At 42.7% G+C, this 17,257-nt stretch overlaps 2 protein-coding genes across 7 annotated transcripts; one reads left to right on the top strand and one right to left on the bottom strand.

The window, feature by feature from the left end:
- Nucleotides 1-181: 181 nt before the first annotated feature.
- Nucleotides 182-7,873, bottom strand: nfe2l1b (nfe2 like bZIP transcription factor 1b). Of its 4 annotated transcripts, none has more exons than XM_021564986.3 (6): nucleotides 7,633-7,873; nucleotides 5,294-6,135; nucleotides 4,424-4,645; nucleotides 4,236-4,328; nucleotides 3,923-4,081; nucleotides 182-3,829 (listed from the first exon to the last, which is right to left on the bottom strand). In XM_021564986.3, the coding sequence occupies exons 2-6, from the start codon at nucleotides 5,846-5,848 to the stop codon at nucleotides 2,447-2,449; spliced, it is 2,412 nt and encodes an 803-aa protein (XP_021420661.3). In that variant the 5' UTR covers nucleotides 5,849-6,135; nucleotides 7,633-7,873; the 3' UTR covers nucleotides 182-2,446. The 4 variants fall into 4 exon arrangements, with proteins under 4 accessions (XP_021420661.3, XP_021420663.3, XP_021420662.3 ...); XM_021564988.3 differs by having other exon boundaries at nucleotides 4,236-4,289; nucleotides 7,633-7,868; XM_021564987.3 differs by lacking the exon at nucleotides 7,633-7,873 and adding an exon at nucleotides 6,880-7,265.
- A 2,765-nt stretch (nucleotides 7,874-10,638) lies between these two features.
- Nucleotides 10,639-13,700, top strand: si:ch211-194k22.8 (uncharacterized). Of its 3 annotated transcripts, none has more exons than XM_021564998.3 (7): nucleotides 10,639-10,941; nucleotides 11,069-11,164; nucleotides 11,585-11,644; nucleotides 11,770-11,875; nucleotides 11,979-12,220; nucleotides 12,448-12,634; nucleotides 12,994-13,700. In XM_021564998.3, the coding sequence occupies exons 1-7, from the start codon at nucleotides 10,864-10,866 to the stop codon at nucleotides 13,146-13,148; spliced, it is 924 nt and encodes a 307-aa protein (XP_021420673.2). In that variant the 5' UTR covers nucleotides 10,639-10,863; the 3' UTR covers nucleotides 13,149-13,700. The 3 variants fall into 3 exon arrangements, with proteins under 3 accessions (XP_021420673.2, XP_021420672.2, XP_021420674.1); XM_021564997.3 differs by having other exon boundaries at nucleotides 10,682-10,950; XM_021564999.3 differs by lacking the exon at nucleotides 11,069-11,164 and having other exon boundaries at nucleotides 10,682-10,941.
- The last annotated feature ends 3,557 nt before the right edge of the window (nucleotides 13,701-17,257 follow it).

The raw sequence follows: 17,257 nt of genomic DNA, 5'->3' as shown, positions 1-17,257 counted from the left end.
CAGTTGTCTCAGTATCATTCTGACAAAACTACAAGTTTGTGTAAATAGTTGGATAGCTACATTTAGAAAGGCTTGATGTATTCATCTTCACAACTTAATGAACGGACATCCTATCCCCCCCCCCCAAAGTATACTTATGGACACATTTCACCCTGTTATTAATAACGCAAATGATGCACAGTCAGATGAAAATAAAAACACTTTATTAAATCAATAAAATAACAATCCCAGATTGCCAGCAAATATTTTAAAGTAAACCAAAGAAACTGCACAACCAAACCCAATGCAGGGGTGAGAAGGCTGTGCAAAACACACAAACTACAGAAATGACAAAACATGAAACATTTAAATATTTACAGAACAAACAAATGCAGTGCGCTAAGGGTAGTAATAACTTAGTGGGTTTAGCATTGTGTTGCAATGCAGGTGAACGTTGCATGTCTGAATATGTCAAACGTTTTCTCAAGTGCAAGAACTAACAACTTAACAGCCGTCTCATTTCTTTTCATTTAAATTGAGATGCCCCAAATGTATTTCCTGCTAAAAGTATTAGTACTGCATGAAACATTTGATGAAAAGCAATGTATTTTACTTGGCTCCCCTCTCAGGTTAGTGATGACAAGAACAATGAAAGTTATGTGAATGAATAAGAACATAGGTCATCCTCATCATTGCAGCAACTTAGTTCTTTTCCCCCCTTTACTGTAGATCTGGGGCTCTCAAATGTACTCAAATTCTCTTTAAACAGCCATCTCTGCCGCATTAAATGGAATACTAATCATCTTTTTGTTGTTAGGGGTACATGCTAAAACACAATTTTTGACCCTAATAAAACACAAGCTCAGATAATAGCACTTCTAACATAATGAAAACAGTCCAATAACCTTTGTTTGTAAAACCAACAAATGTATAAAATGTGCTTGTGAAACAAAGGCATTCGAAAACAAGGTGCTCACTTCACACATTCTTCTTGTCAGTTCGATTCAATAGATTGACTTCTCTAACGACACAAATGAATGACCCGTAAACTATTGCAGCTGACAACTAGGCTATTCATCAACTGAATCTTGTCCATTGCTTCAGATCACTATCAAATAGAATGACAACAACATCCCCAAGTTACTCTTTCAAAGACTACCACTCTGTAATTACTGGACAGACAAACTGCTTATCTCTGTCACCTTACAAGAAAACCAACCAACTTAATGTTAATGACAGTAAAGATGGGTGCATATGATTAGTAATTAACAGGCGAAACATCCACAGGGCTGCAGTTCATGCAGTAGTTCCTGCAAAAAAATGGCCTATCACAAATCAATATTGTGAGTTTCCCTGTCCTGCAACGTGGTTTACAGGCACAACACACGGTGTGTGATGCAATAAGGGCAGGGAGTAGACCTAAGATGATATCAAGCAAGACCTCTAACCTATCTTATTCTGGAGAGTATGAGAAATTGTGGAAAACTAAAACAAAATGACCAGAAGAGCTCATCCTTAAACCTGTGGCAGAGGGATAGCCAGAGACACGGCACGATGCATACAGCCAAGCCTTAGAAGGACAAATTACAGTGCTATGTATAGATATACAGAAGCTGTTACATTTGTTATGCAGTGTGTGCCTTCTTCCTCAGTGTCCCATCTCCTACACCCATCATGCTCCACCATCATGGCTAGCCCAAGAATACTCTCCAAGCCTCTCTTTTTTTGTGTTCCAGTGTCCTAGTTCTATGTCAAAGAGACTCAAAGTCAATGACATTGGTCAATCAAAAACGGTGGTGTTTGTAATACAAACATTTTGAATGAGTGCAGTGTCAAGACTACCTAGACATTTGCCTAGAAAACAAGTGAAGTGAACCATACAAATTTGGTTATTATCGGCGGTATAAGATAACGGTATCCCAGATGATGGACTTGCTTTTTATCTCAAGTTTCTCTTGGCTTTCCTCTTCTACTTACTCCAGAAACACTCCACCAATCACGTCAAGGCCCAAGCAAGAAATCTGGTTTAACAATCTGTTTGACGCTGACTAACAATGGGCTGGAATTTACACCCCATTTCATGTTGACTAAATGTTTGTTTTTCTTCAACTCCACTTGATACCAGTCCCTTCACTTCATAACATGATTTATCAACTTCCTCTTCACTGGGCTGGTGCCATAGGATCCAGAGAATCCTTTCAACCCCTTATTTTCCTTGTTTATTCCTTTTCCCCCACCTAAACAATAAATCCAGTACTCAAATGAAGAACTGCTTCAAAGTCGTTTTCCAGAGAAAACGCAGGAACCAAAAAAGAAAAGGGAAAAAAACCTAATGCAGGAAGAGTAGTCAACAATGCTATGTTTCTCTTCACAAGAATCTTCTTAAAGAAAAAAAAGACCTCTTGCGTCTGCAGAAATCGTTCTTAGTGATTTTAGCAAAATGAAAGAAAGGGCAGCAGCTTCCTCCTCACTTCTTTTTGTCCTTTTGTTTCTTGTCGGGCTTACGGGTCTGCTGATCTGTCATGTTGCGGGGCATGATCAGAACGCTGCCGTCGGCGCTGTACTGGAGTGAGTACTCGCTGGGGGGGTAGGGCCGGCCCTCCTCATCCCGAAGCTGGGTGAACACTTCCTGGTAGAGGCTTTGCACTTTCTGCTTCATCTGACGGATGGAGCGAATAAACTCCATCTTCTCCTTCAGAAGTCGCGCCTTGTCACGACGCATGTCGTGCACCCCTTGCTCCAGGTTGATGATGGTATCCAGCTTGCGCTTCCGGCAGTTCTGGGCCGCCATCTTGTTCTTGCCACGTCTACGAATGTCGCGAACAAGGGCCAGTTGGGCCTCGCTCAGGTGGTGCTTGGACAGAAGCTCGTTGAACTCCTCTACAGGCAGATTGATGATCTTCTCATTTGAGAAGGGGATCTTCATGGCCCGAGCCCGGCGCTCGTCGCGACTCGACTGTTTGTCCAGGAAGTCCTGTTGGGGCTGAAGCTTCGACTGCTTCTCGCGGCCCATTTTCTTGCCAGTGGGAATCGGTAGCTCTGGGTGTTCATCTACCGAGGAAGACAGTGGTAAATTGTAAGAGTGATTGTGGTTGATGTTGTCAAGCTGAGGGAGCCCATGGAACTGGGAAGGGTCTTGATAGCTCATGCGGCAGAGCTTGTTGAATTCGGGTTGGTAGCCCCCCACAGCACCTTCTTCTGGTTCCACAGTGACTGACTCAGAGTCAGTGCTGTATCCCACAGCCCCTTCCTCTGAGAAGGTGGCAGAGGTGGAGGAGGAGGAGGCGGCAGAGGAGCAGGAGGTCTCAGAGCTGCTCGGGGAGACCGGGCTGTGACTGGAGTCCAGTGAGAGGCCTGAGTCTGAGTCGAGTTCATCCTCCAACTGAGAGGCCTGGGCCTGGCTGAAGCCCTCCTCCATCGCCAGGTCCAGCAGGCTGATCTCATCCAGCATAGACTCCTCCAGCAGACTGCTGAAGGGGTCAGGCAACACTGGGGTCGAAGTGATGTTGTTGGTGCTGTTTAGAGGCGGTGGGAGAAAGAGTCCAGTCAGGTTGGTGGCTCCGAATGTAGAGTTGACGCTGGAGGAGTTGGAGCTGGAGGACATTCTAAGCAAGGGAGGGCGTGGGGTGCCAGTGCCATCAATCTCTGGATTGAAAAGCGTGGGAAAATCCTGACTGCAGCTAGGGAGGGAGGCCTGGTGAAGGCTGACATCTTGGTGTATAAGGGTGGAGGAACGAGTAAGTCCAAAGCTTTCAACCGAGCCTGACTCAGTTGTGCTGCCACTGGTATTGGCACTGTTGGAAGTAGTGCTGAGGAAGGAGTTCTCAGAGGTGTTGTTAACCTCCATTTCCTTCAAAGAGGAAAAACCTGGTTATAGAACATCTAATAACAAAAATATATATTTATTGGGAGAACCAGTTGTGATTAAAGCACAAGTACAAACCTGTAGTTCCATGATAGCCATGATGTCTTGCCACTGCTGCTCCAGGTCCAACTGGGGCACAGGCTGGGGCAACGGGGGAGGCAGTGGCAGCCCCTGAGATGTGGATGGAGCTTCTTCATTGGCCACTGCAAGCTCAGCAGTGACTACAGGGGCTACGAACTGATAAGATGTTTACCTTAAAAATTATCTCACAAACATGTTGAGATTATAATAGACCATAAAGGCAATCTACCTTTTGTAATATCATGGTTTGTTTAACTTAATTTAAATGAAGACATTACTGTCTCCTGAGACAACTTGCAAATGTCTTTACCTCAGGAGATTCTTCTCCGAAAGGGAAGGTGGCCTCAAGCAGCCTCAGGCATTCCTGCAGAGACAGTGAGGTCTGAGAGCCAAGGCTTGTGAGCTGAGGGGGAGGGGCAGACAGCACAGAGGTCACTCCCTTAACTATCAACTGCAGTGGACACAGGATCATGAAACACAATCTGTGCCCTTAGCTACCTGCTCTGGTATGCTTTCCCCTGTCTCTCCATCCACAGGCTGAGCCTCTTGAAGGTTCACTCCGTTCCTCCAGCTCTCCTGTGCCTCTGTCCCTTCCTTCTTCTCCTCTGGGCTGGGCTTCTCCGCCTCGCTCTCCTTCTGGCGGCTGCTGTAGTTGAACACTTCCCGTCCTGCGCCAAGGTCGATATCCTGTCGCCACAGGATGTCAATCAAATCAATGTCCTGAAAAAAACATGTCAGATGAGAAAGATGTCAGGACTACAAAGAGCCCTCTTGATTGAGTTGTACACCATCTTGTCTTACACAACTTAATTCTAAATCAAAAGCACTTCAAGGAGAGAAAACTACTTGACTGTGGTGCAATTGCCAAAAGATGGCTTCAGCTGTGATATGGTTGGCTTTACATTATATTTTCATCCTCAGATAGGTCAACACGTGGCGATATACATAAGATTTAAACTTCAGATCATGTAACTAGAAGCTAAGCCCACTGATTCAACTGTAGCCACTTAATTACCATAAAAGCATGTGATTCCACTCCAGTGGGAGACTCTGTTCATTCTAGAGCTTTAACAATGGCTTAGTGTTTGGCCCAAAACCACACTGCGTCTTGAGTGGTGGTCCTGTGACTATTAGGGGAAAGAATGATTCTAATGTAGGAAAAATTACATTATAATAATGCAGATTACACAATGCCAGAGAACTTCCATTTGATTACAATTGTGTTTTATCAAGGTTCAGACATACAATGGGTCTCTGATTGACAGCTAAATACAGTAAGCTCCTAGTAATATATCCCTGTACATTACGATAGACTTGCCCTAGTCTTGTGATCCTGAGTAGAGGTGAGATCATTGCATGCTTTCTTACCTCTTTGGTGAGGTCAGCGTTGCCCTCCCTGTTGCCCTGCTCCTGGCTGTCCTCGGGGGCCACAGCTCCCAGGGTTCGGTCCTCTCCACTCAGATTGTAGGTGGACTCAGGCGCTCCGCCGCCCCCCCTCATGACCGGGGCTTCGGAGTTGTTCACGTCCTCCAGGCCGGTCCCATTGTCCAGGGTGATGCTGGGGCTGGGCTGGCTGGCGGCGGACACCACAGTCTCAGGGTCGCGGTGCACCAGCCACGTGCTCAGTTCTGGACTGGGCACTGACAAGCAATCTAGCTGGCGCACCTGGTTCAGCAGCCGGCGGGTGGTAAAGAACTGGTCGAGGTCCACACTCTTGGGATGGATGCCATACCCGTCCAGCGTGTTGCGGAGGTTGTGGAACTGCGTCTGGGTGTAGGCCGAGCTGGGGCCTAGGATGATCTCTCGCAGTGGGGGCAGTTGATTGCTCAGGTAGGTGTCCAGGTCCACCCGCACCCCAATGAGACTCAGGAGGATGGTGAACTGAATCAGGCCCTCTGTGAAGTACTTTTTCAGGTAAAGCATTTCTTTACAAAGGAACAAAAAGTGAAAGTAAAAAAAATAAGTAAAAAATAAATAGAAACAGAAAAATTGAGCTCCACAATTGTTGATATTGAGATTGACTGATAAAGAATGAAAGTATGAAAATTGCAGATATGACAGAAGTGAAGAGCGACTTTTGGAGTTTGCTTATGATGTGAATAGAATGTAGAGGGTTTCTGTGGTCTTGTATGGGAGTCCAATATCAGTCAAAGGCTGAACTGTTTTCTAGGTCAGGTTTTGGTCTTCCCCATTAGTAAGTCCTCCCATATCTGCACAGAGAGAGAAAGAGAGAGAGAGAGAGAGAGAGAGATCAAGGACAAATTAAACATCCTTTTCTAGGTGTTGATGCCTTTAAAATGTAATGACAAGATTTAAAAAAAAATATGAACTTGTTGAGTAAATAAGTTTAGGTCAACCTGAGCCTGTGTTCTACCATCAAATTTCACTTAGTCACAGAAAAAAAGATTACATTACATAATGTCAAAATAATATGTCATAACAGCTGCAGAATGCATCAAACATTGTTTAGGCCAAATTAAATGTGAGTATGGCCTTATAAGTTGAAACAAACAGGCTTGTCAGCCACACATGATTTAAGATGACCAAATTCACTGATAAAACCAACATGAATAGCCAAATAAAATGCACACTGAACTCATAACCATAAACCAATCATATGCACTGCCAGTGCAGAGGCAATAAATGAGATAACAAACAGTCTCACATTCCACATATTTCTATGGGAGAGAACAATTAGAACCCTACTTCTTAGCAGCAAACCATTACATTTTCACTTTCTATAGCAGTGGTTTTTCTTCCTGGGGACCTCACACCTGATTCCAGATGTCAACTAATCATAAAACCCTTGACTAGGTAAATCAGGGGAGCTAGTTCATGACTACAACTAAATTGTGAACTGGGGTCCCCGCGGAAAGGTTTAATGGCCACTGTCTCTAGAGGACACACTGCACCTCAACCCCAATTTAAGATGAAGACCAAATAGACAAGCCAACCTGACAATGCAGAACAACTGAAATGGATCACCAAGGCCAGTGCAGGAATAGATAGGTGAAAGAGGGAGGGTCTCTTGGGTTCTCCTCCAGTAGCTACGCTTCCTGACACCCATCCCTAGCGGTCTCCCTCTCACCCATCCCTTGCAGTCTCCCTCTCATCCATTTTCTTTTCAAGAGCTCCAGTTTACCGATGTATACAAAATAACATTAAATTAATACCAATAAAAACGATGCATCAGTTTATACATCAATAGTGTTTAAAAGTAGGCAACCTAACAAAATCATAGCTAGCATCCAACGGTATTTATCGTCCAGACTCCAGTGGGAAGTGTTGATAGCGCTCACTTCCGCTATCAAGCAACCTCCCTAGCAACAAGTGGCGCAGTGACAACAGACAGGCTGGTGAACCATTAACAAAACAAGGGCACAAGCACAACATGGGATCCTCACAAATGTTTGCCAATGGGAAAAGATTGGGGCGGGATGTTGATGTGACAGCAACGGGGAAAGAGAAATTGCTAAAATGTAACGTTAGTTAGCTAGCTAACGTAACGGTTACAATGTATTTTAAACAATGTTTTGTATTGCCACTCAAATAAATGTAGACACAAGAAGCAGATAATCCATCTGCTAACTTTAAATCGCTTGTCAAAAAACACAAGCACAATTAGCTACAAGCTAACGCAATCTAACGTTCTGTAGCTAGCTAACAAAGCTAGTTGGCTAGCTAGCTAAAACCTATTTCATACTTACGCGTGAAGATTTTATACATTTGCCTGTATGCCCACAAGTCGGCCAACTTCTATAACCATTATCTGAATCCAGAAGAGTTCTCTCATATGTGTTATAAGCATTACCCAAAGTCATTATCCACCCTTTCCCCCCATTGAATGGCCCACCATGACTTGCAATATTTCCAATTTTCTAGCTAGCAGCAGCGCGTCTGACGCCAAAACAAGGCTTCCCACAGAGCATGCGTAGAATATTCTAGTGCGCATGTTTTCATCACCGCAGTGAAAATCACCGAATTTAATCCCTGGCTTCACAAATCAATTATTAACTTCAGTTAGACTGAAAAAAAGTAAACTCCATGTCATATTATAGATTTAAAATAGAAATCGAATACAACAATCCGCCCTTTCTATACAATTAATCGATTTTTGTGGGCTAAACGTCAAATTCGTTTCAGAAATAGGATGGGGCTAGGCCTATTAATTATATAATAATTCACACAGAAAGTGAACAACTGGTTTCACAATTATGCATTGGATATTATGCCTGTGTAACAGCATGTGTTTTATATCATGTTTGTTTCTTTACATTTTTATTTTACTTTCTATTATTTTCATCCTCTTATTTTAATCCCCAAACTGCTGGATGATCCAGGAGATAAGAGATACAATTTCCAACATAACTTCTTAAGAATGCCTGATAAATTGCTCAGAAATATATAACTTTTGATTGAAACTTAACTTAAGGCTAATTTCTTTTACAATTAACCTTTTTTAACTAGGCAAATTAGTTAAGAACAAATTCTGATTTACAATGACAGCCTAGGAACAGTGGGTTAACTGCCTTGTTCAGAGGCAGAACGATAAAGCTACCATACACCCCTCATAGTCATATGGCTCATTCCTTACACGTTATGTCACAGCTTTTCCCACAGAGACCACGCCATAGGGACAAAATCTTGTGTGAGCTTTTGTGTGTAGGCCTAAATACACGTGTTCCTATAATTTGTGTTAATAATACCATGGTATATCTGGCATAGGGTAGGTTTACCCCTAGAAATAGAATTAAGGTTTTCCATTATCTGAATCAAAAGCACTATTTATTTGTCAAGTACATTTACAGACAACTCAGATTTTTACTTGGTGATACCTGTATGTTGCTGCTTGTGGTAGACAACATTTAGAGACATAATACAGACAGCGGAATTTAAGCAAAGTCTACGTACTACTAGGTAGATTGAGCATAGAGCTATAAGAGAATGAACAGTCATCATGGTTTTGTCAGTAACTCCTACTGTCCCCCGTGAGAATCAAACCAACAACCCTGGCGATGCAAGCGCCATGCTCTACCAACTGAGCCAGACGTGACCGCAGATGTGGTAATGCAATATAGATGACGTCTGTAACGTGTTTGACTATGATTGTTTTTAATGAGGGAAAAAAAATCAGCATTTTGTATTATTGTATCATTGTGGAGTGACACGTAAATACATGTTTCTAACTCTACTGTCTGTATGTCTTTACAGTGTCTGCCATGTATCCTGCTCTCGTGTCCAACTATCACTCTGAGTCTGAGGCAGTCAGTGCATAACACAACTTTGTAGTATCAAGGCTCAGGAAAAGACCCAGATACAGACAGTTTCAAAGTAACAAAAGTTTATTACAGAAACAGGGGGGCAGGCAAATGACAGGTTAAGGGCAGGCAGAGGTCAGTAGTCCAGAGCAGAGTCCGAAATGTACAGAATGGCAGGCAGGCTCAGGGTCAGGGCAGGCAGAGGCCAGTAATCCAGGGTGGTGTGACAAGGTACAGAACGGCAGGCAGGCTCAGGGTCAGGGCAACAGAATGGTCAAAAACCGGGATAGCTAGAAAACAGGAACTACAGTAGAGCAAGACAGGAACACGGGTAAAACACTGGAAAGCTAGACGAAACAAAACGAACTGGCAACAGACAAACAGAGAACACAGGTATACGTACACTGGGGATAATGTGGAAGATGGCAACACTTGGAGGGGGGTGGAGATAAGCACAAAGACAGGTGAAACAGATCAGGATGTGACAGGTAAGGGTTAACCCAACAGCGAGGTAGTGGAACAGGAAGAGCAGCCCATGACTGTCCAACTTGGTTGAATAACCCAATCTTCATCTCCACACCATCTCCAATTTATGAAGTTTATTGGGATAATTCATACTTTCATAGGTTTTGTTACTCAAAGAGACCTCCGGTTAATTTCCACAGAGACAAAATCGGTATTTGAGTAAAGGATAATGGATTTTTGTGAGTGATCATGATGGATGGATGCTACCAGATCACAAGAGAGCACATTTAAGCAGGCAAAACATCCACTGTTTAATTAACTTTTTTATTTTTATTTTTTACAATTTATTAAAAGTTTAATTAAGATTGGATTGATACATATCCAGGATGTGGACAAAAAGTTGTTAAAAATGTAATTTTTATCACAGTTATCAACTTCAATTTGGCTTGCAGACATTGCTCAAATGCATCATGATGTGTCATTAAAAATCTATTTTTGGAGAGCATACATGCTCTTTGTATTTTGTGGCACATACAGTAAAGCCATTGTAATACACTATGAATACATATTTCTCTTAGTCTTTTCTGTGAATGTAATGGTATTTTTCTAAACTATCAATCGACCAGTATTTCAAAGAATGCATCTTCTTTTCAAGAAAATATGTTTATGAACTATCAATCTGTAGCAAATTAACTGAAACTGTGACGAATTTCTCAGTTACATCACCACACAAGCATATCATCTCTCAACAAAAGTATTGCTTTGACTGTTTAATGCAATGCATACATGCATCAAAAAAAGTATGCTTTGATAGTGTCAATAATTATAATAGAAAGAAAAAGGAATGAAAATACTCTTCCAATTCTTATTGGTAAAATTAAAAGTAATTTTCTGATTATCATCACCCAAAGTGACGTATTAGGTAGCAAAAGGTACAATGTAACTGAGAGGGATACAAATCATTATCGAATCATTCACGGCTACAACGTAACAGTGCCACGTTACGCCTCAGTGTATAAAATCCTCACTCCCTCTCTCTGTTTTGGCATCAAAGGGGATGTCTTCGAACGATGGTTCTGGAGTAGAAGAAAGACAGCAAGCGTCCCATCCTCCGTTTACCCAGGACACTTTCACTTATCAGTCTTCCCCAATATTTTGAACACGTGCAGTATGCTGGGCACAGTTTTTCTGCAAGGCAGTTAATGGAATAGAAATATGAGAAGGAAATCAAAGGCGAAACGAGTCCTTGACTACGAAAGTGAAGAAGATGAAGACGGGGCTCAAAAAGTAGATGTAAGCTTTGTAAGAGTAGCCTATTGTCATAACATTTTGATAACATTTTGATCTTAAAATATTAACAACTATGCTGTGAGTTTGAATAAACGTGTTTTAACTGTATCATGCCATAACTGTCTATCAGAATGGGGCGCAGAAAAGAAGAAAACAGATGTATCTTGATAAAGAGACAGTCGAAGAAAATTCTTTATCCTCAGCCGGCTTCCAGAAGTGGACACGGGTTTGTTACTTATACAGTTACATACTGTATATCTTGAAACATGTCTATTCTATAATAAATGCACCACCATGTATGGCATATGTTGTTGTTAGCTGTGATTTGACCAATGGACACTAGGCTTGGGGTGCAAGCATGGAGAACAACGGGGTAAAACATGGTACTAAATGAACTGCTTCTCCATTGAACAAAAGGCGGCTCTTTTTTGGACTGAGTGTAGTGTGCATTTATATGTTTTGTTACTTTATGTCACAACTTCAAAGTAGTCATTTTTTATGTTTTCCTGTTATAACGGGTATCTCATGCAATAGGTTTTGAAAGTTACTTGTCAATGTCTTATTTCAGAGAAAGTTCGTAATGGTAATAAAATAGTTAAAACTTTGGATGATTGTATACAAACGTTGAAATCCTATTTTTTTACAGGCTTTTGAGCTGGGCAGTCCTAACTTGTATCACCTGAGGGACAGCAATTCCAATACAGAGGTAAGCCTATACACACACACAACCCACTCTTTCTGTACAGGTGTGGACAATTTGTGATGTGATGTTATCTTGAACATTCCTTCCAATATCCAACATCCAATTCTGATTTTGCATTGTCATGGCAGGAGTCAGAGTTTCTGCAGTCATACTCCAAGATGAAACTCATTCCTATGGTGATTTGCATGCAAAGAGAGATGGAAAGCTTGAAAGACCAAATTCAGTGCCTTACAGGTGAGGGGATTAAAATGAATGAATGAAATCCTCTTGAAACTTTACACATTTGATCCAGAGTGAAGTTAAATGTTTAGGACATTTTGTGTGGATGACTCGACAGCTTGTGGAGAGCTGTCCAGAAACCTCAAAGCCCTGATAGAAAAGACCCAGAGGTGGTCGAATGAGGACAGCAAGACATCTGTCCAAGCATCACGTCCCAGCCTAACTGTAGGACTTGTCAGTGGAGATGCCATGACCCCAGATTTACTGGCCTGCCCAACTGGGATGATTGGGCAGTGGGAGAAACAGGGGGCCTTACCCCAGAAACTACACAGGCACCATAGGGATGGACTCTTCACTGAGGTACAGATAAACCACTACACTGATTTTTGGTCATGTTCAAGAGGCACGAAATGGGATAAAACATTTAAATAAATGGATGAGGTTCTACCAGAAATAACACTTATTTTAATTTTCCTGTTGGAATATTTGGTGTAAAAAAAAAAAAAACTTGACCTACACCCACACCCTCTTTTGAACTGGTTGTCAGTCTCCAAGTCTTACATATACACATCTTATTTTGTCCTCAGTTCATTACCCCAGAGTTGTTGGAACGGTGCAACACTGGCACTACAGCTCAGAAACTGACCAATGACCTGTTGCGAGGGCTGTATGAGAGGGACTGCCTAGCATCCCACTCCATCTCAGGGCTGGTGTACCACAAGAGGTCTCAGACCAAACCTGCTCTCCCTACTGAGGAGGTCCAGGCCATACTGAGTAAGCACCCTTTCCCTCAACATACCTTATTGGGAGACATAATAAAGACAGCACAGAACACTGAGGTTCAGTGCAAAATGCATTATTAGGCTAATGTTTATTTGATTATTGTTTGAAAAAGATAGTTGGAATGTCTTAAATAAATATCTACAATCGTTGTAGCCTTTGGTTTTGACTTGCATAATAACTGTACTGTCAATGTTTCCTAACTGTTCTTGACCTAGTTTTCTAACCTTCAACCACCTCTATGAATTGACGTACATGAGAGAAAAAAAAACACGTGTTATGCACAACTGTAATCATTTCTGTTTAAGGGAGTTCCGCCCGCAAATGTACATTTCATGTGACTATTTCCACAGGGACAGTTCAGTATTTTTTTCCTGGAAAGACAGATGTGGAAATTAAAGGATACATCCGGCAGAAACTGCAGAACGAGGCGAAGAGGCTGAGGAAGAAGCCTCCACTGTTGGGAAATATGGATTCCAGCTTTGACCTCCCCTGCCCCAGAACGTAGTGTTAACATGGATTTTGTCGAGGATCAAAGGTGAAATATCTGATTGTGGATAATTGACAAATGCATGGAGGTAATATTTAACTTTTTTTTTTTTTTACTTCAATGAACCATGTTTGACTGCTGACGTTTGTGAGAGGTTGAGATTTGAATAGGTGATCATGCAGAACGCAAGTTTATCCTCAGTTCAGTCAAACATGAATTCAAACTTTGCATTCACCCTGGCCTCTGGTTGCTGTAGATCTAAATAAAGCATAATACTGTAGCATATGTGAACTTTATGTCCCGATTATAAATAAATGCCAATTGTTTTTGAATTTTGTATTTTTAAGATAGTCATTTGCAAAACATTGGACCTTGCAAAATCAATGCTGAACGAGTGTTAGCACATTCTCAATGCCTTTGAAAATTAACTGTATGATGAGCCCCATGATGAGTTAGTGTTGTTGTTTTTGTTGCAATGACAACCTGATAGTTGATTGGATTGAACAAAATATATCTGGAAATGTGCAGTTTTTCCTTTATCCTGCATTATCAATAAAATACATAAGAAAATATATTTACTATATTTTAAAGAGGGTATGTATGTGCACAGACAATGCCATCAGAGAGAGCTGGTGAGATGAGAGGTGATCAATGACCAAGGAAGAGTGACAACAGCAGGGGACACTGAGCCAGTTGCCTTGGCAACCCTAGTCTTTTGGGCTACAGAGGCCCAACATCTGTCCACTCCACTGCTAGAATTATCAGTATGCTTATAATACATTCAAATCAAATCATATGTTATTTGTCACATGCTATGTAAACAACAGATGTAGACTAACAGTGAAATGCTTATGGGCCCTTCCCAACAATGCAGAGAGAAAGAAAATATAAACAATAGAAAAGTCATAACACGTAATAATAAAGGTAATAATATACACACAATAACTTTGCTATATACACGGGGTACCAGTAAATCAAATCTAATTTTATTAGTCACATGCACCGAATACAACAGGTACACCTTACCGTGAAATGCTTACTTAATGCAGTTCAAAAAAATACAGATAAGAAATAAAAGTAACAAGTAATTAAAGAGCAGCAGTAAAATAACAATAGCGAGACTATATACAGGGGGTACCGGTACAGAGTCAATGTGCGGGGGCACCAGTTAGTTGAGGTTATATGTACATGTAGGTGGAGTTATTAAAGTGACTATGCATAGATGATAACAGAGAGTAGCAGCGCTGTGAAAGGGGGGTGGGGGCAATGCAAATAGTCTGAGTAGCCATTTGATTAGGTGTTTTTATGGCTTGGGGTAAAAGCTGTTTAGAAGCCTCTTGGACCTAGACTTGGCGCTCCGGTACCGCTTGCCGTGCGGTAGCAGAGAGAACAGTCTATGACTAGGGTGGCTGGACTCTTTGACAAATTTTAGAGCCTTCCTCTGACACCGCCTGGTATAGAGGTCCTGGATGGCAGGAAGCTTGGCCCCAGTAAGGTACTGGGCCGTTCGTACTACCCTCTGTAGTGCCTTGCGGTCGGAGGCCGAGCAGATGCCATACCAGGCTTTGAAGGTGCAGCTGTAAAACCTTTTGAGGATCTGAGGACCCATGCCAAATCTTTTCAGTCTTCTGAGGGGGAATAGGTTTTGTCGTGCCCTCTTCACGGTTTGTAAGATGGCACCGGAGAAGAAGGCAAACGTTTTACTTGCCCCCAACCGATTGTGTTTTTTTGTTTGTTTATTTGTGTTGTTTGTAACTTGTTTTTGAAAACTTATTTTGTACATAATGTTGCCGCTACCGTCTCTTATGACCGAAAATAACTTCTGGACATCAGGACTGCAATTACTCACCACGGACTGGCAAAATCATTTTTTCCCTTTAACGAGTCTGACGAGGCCGACGCAAATTATATACTGCTTTCTTCGGGAACAGCCCAGATCCCCGTGAAATGCGTGAAGAGGAGGTGGAGAAAAAGGGGTTGGAGGGCGGGCTGCCTTCTGAGAATTTGTAGGCGATCGAATAAACCCCAACTTCCTTCCATTCTGCTAGCAATCTTGCAATCTTTGGACAATAAAATAGATGACCTACGCGGAAGATTAAACTACCAACGGGACATTCAAAACTGTAATATCTTATGCTTTACGGAGATGTGGCTGAACGACGACACTATCAACATACAGCTGGCTGGTTATACGCTGCACCGGCAGGATAGAACAGCGGCTTCTGGTAAGACAAGGGGCGGCGGTCTATGTATTTTTGTAAATAGCAGCTGGTGCACGATATTTAAGGAAGTCTTGAGCTATTGCTCACCTGAGGTAGAGTATCTCATGATAAACTGTAGACCACACTACCTACCTAGAGAGTTTATCTGTATTTTTCGTAGCTGTTTTACATACCACCACCATCAGAGGCTGGCACTAAGACAACATTGAATGAGCTGTATTCTGCCACAGGCGAACAAGAAAACGCTTACCCAGAAGCGACACTCTTAGTAGCCGGGGACTTTAATGCAGGCAAACTTAAATCCATTTAACCAAATTTCTATCAGCATGTTAAATGTGCAACCAGAGGGAAAAAAACTCTGGACCACCTTTACTCCACACACAGAGACACATACAAAGCTCTCCCTTGCCCTCCATTCGGAAAATCTGACCATAATTCTATCCTCCTGATTCCTGCTTAGATCAATAAAAAAAAAAGTGGTCAGATGAAGCAGATGCTAAACTACAGGACTGTTTTGCTAGCATAGACTGGAATATGTTCCAGGATTCTTCCAATGACATTGAGGAGTACACCACATCAGTCATTGGCTTCATCGATGATGCCGTCCCCACAGTGACCGTATGTACATACCCCAACCAGAAGCCATGGATTACAGGCAACATCCACACTGAGCTAAAGGCTAGAGCTGCCGCTTTCAATGAGTGGGACTCTAACCCGGAAGCTTATAAGAAATCCCGCTATGCCCTCAGACGAACCATCAAACAGGCAAAGCGTCAATACAGGACTAAGATCGAATCGTACCACACCAGCTCTAACGCTTGTCGGATGTGGCAGGGCTTGCAAACCATACTTCTATGCTCGCTTCGAGGCAAATAACACTGAAACATGCATGAGAGCACCAGCTGTTCTGGAAGACTGTGTGATCGCGCTCTCCGCAGCCGATGTGATTAAGACCTTTAAACCGGTCAACATTGGCAAGGCCGCAGGGCCGGGCCAAACGGATTACCAGGATGTGTACTGCGGGCATGCGCTGACCAACAGGAAAGTCTCTTCAATTACATTTTAAACCTCTCCCTGTCCGAGTCTGTAATACCAACATGTTTTAAGTTGACCACCATAGTGCCTGTGCCCAAGAACGCTAAGGTAACCTGTCTAAACAACTACCGACCCGTAGCACTCACTTCTGTAGCCATGAAGTGCTTCGAAAGGCTGGTCGTGGCTCACATCAACACCATCAACACCATTATCCCAGAAACCCTAGACACACTCCAATTTGGATACTGCCCCAACAGATCCACAGATGATGCAATCTCTATTGCACTCCACACTGCCCTTTCCCACCTGGACAAAAGGAACACCTATGTGAGAATGCTATTCATTGACTGCAGCTCAGCATTCAACACCATAGTGCCACCATCAATAAGCTAAGGACCCTGGGACTAAACACCTCCCTCTGCAACTGGATTCTGGACTTCCTGACGGGCCACCCCCAAGTGGTAAGGGTAGGTAGCAACACATCTGCCACGCTGATCCTCAACACAGGGGCCCCTCAGGGGTGCGTGCTCAGTCCCCTCCTGTACTCCTTGTTCACTCATGACTGCACGGCCAGGCACAACTCCAACACCAGCATTACGTTTGCAGATGACACAACAGTGGTAGGCCTGACCACCGACAACGACGAGAGCCTATAGGGAGGAGGTAAGAGACCTGGCCGTGTGGTGCCAGGACAACAACCTCTCCCTCAATGTGATCATGACAAAGGAGATGATTGTGGACTACAGGAAAAAGAGGACTGAGCACGCCCCCATTCTCATCGACGGGGCTGTAGTGGAGCAGGTTGAGAGCTTCAAGTTCCTTGGTGTCCACATCAACAACAAAATAACATGGTCCCTGCACACCAAGACA

Source organism: Oncorhynchus mykiss, chromosome 16 (genome assembly GCF_057628025.1).
Source record: "Oncorhynchus mykiss isolate SJ-2025 chromosome 16, ASM5762802v1, whole genome shotgun sequence".
NCBI classification, from domain to species: Eukaryota; Metazoa; Chordata; class Actinopteri; order Salmoniformes; family Salmonidae; genus Oncorhynchus; species Oncorhynchus mykiss.
Note: the sequence above shows the minus strand (reverse complement) of the source record. Positions and strands in the feature narration are given on the sequence as shown.

What these genes read in the sequence shown, in the direction of transcription:
- si:ch211-194k22.8 (XM_021564997.3), top strand. Translation starts at nt 10,864, where the DNA reads ATGAGAAGGAAATCAAAGGCGAAACGAGTCCTTGACTACGAAAGTGAA. An exon ending in GCTTCCAGAAGTGGACACGG is followed by an intron (nt 11,165 to 11,584) that starts GTTTGTTACTTA and finishes ATTTTTTTACAG; the next exon opens with GCTTTTGAGCTGGGCAGTCC. An exon ending in ACAGCAATTCCAATACAGAG is followed by an intron (nt 11,645 to 11,769) that starts GTAAGCCTATAC and finishes TTGTCATGGCAG; the next exon opens with GAGTCAGAGTTTCTGCAGTC.
- nfe2l1b (XM_021564986.3), bottom strand. Translation starts at nt 5,848, where the DNA reads ATGCTTTACCTGAAAAAGTACTTCACAGAGGGCCTGATTCAGTTCACC. An exon ending in ACGCTGACCTCACCAAAGAG is followed by an intron (nt 4,646 to 5,293) that starts GTAAGAAAGCAT and finishes TGTTTTTTTCAG; the next exon opens with GACATTGATTTGATTGACAT. An exon ending in GGGAAAGCATACCAGAGCAG is followed by an intron (nt 4,329 to 4,423) that starts GTAGCTAAGGGC and finishes CCTCCCCCTCAG; the next exon opens with CTCACAAGCCTTGGCTCTCA.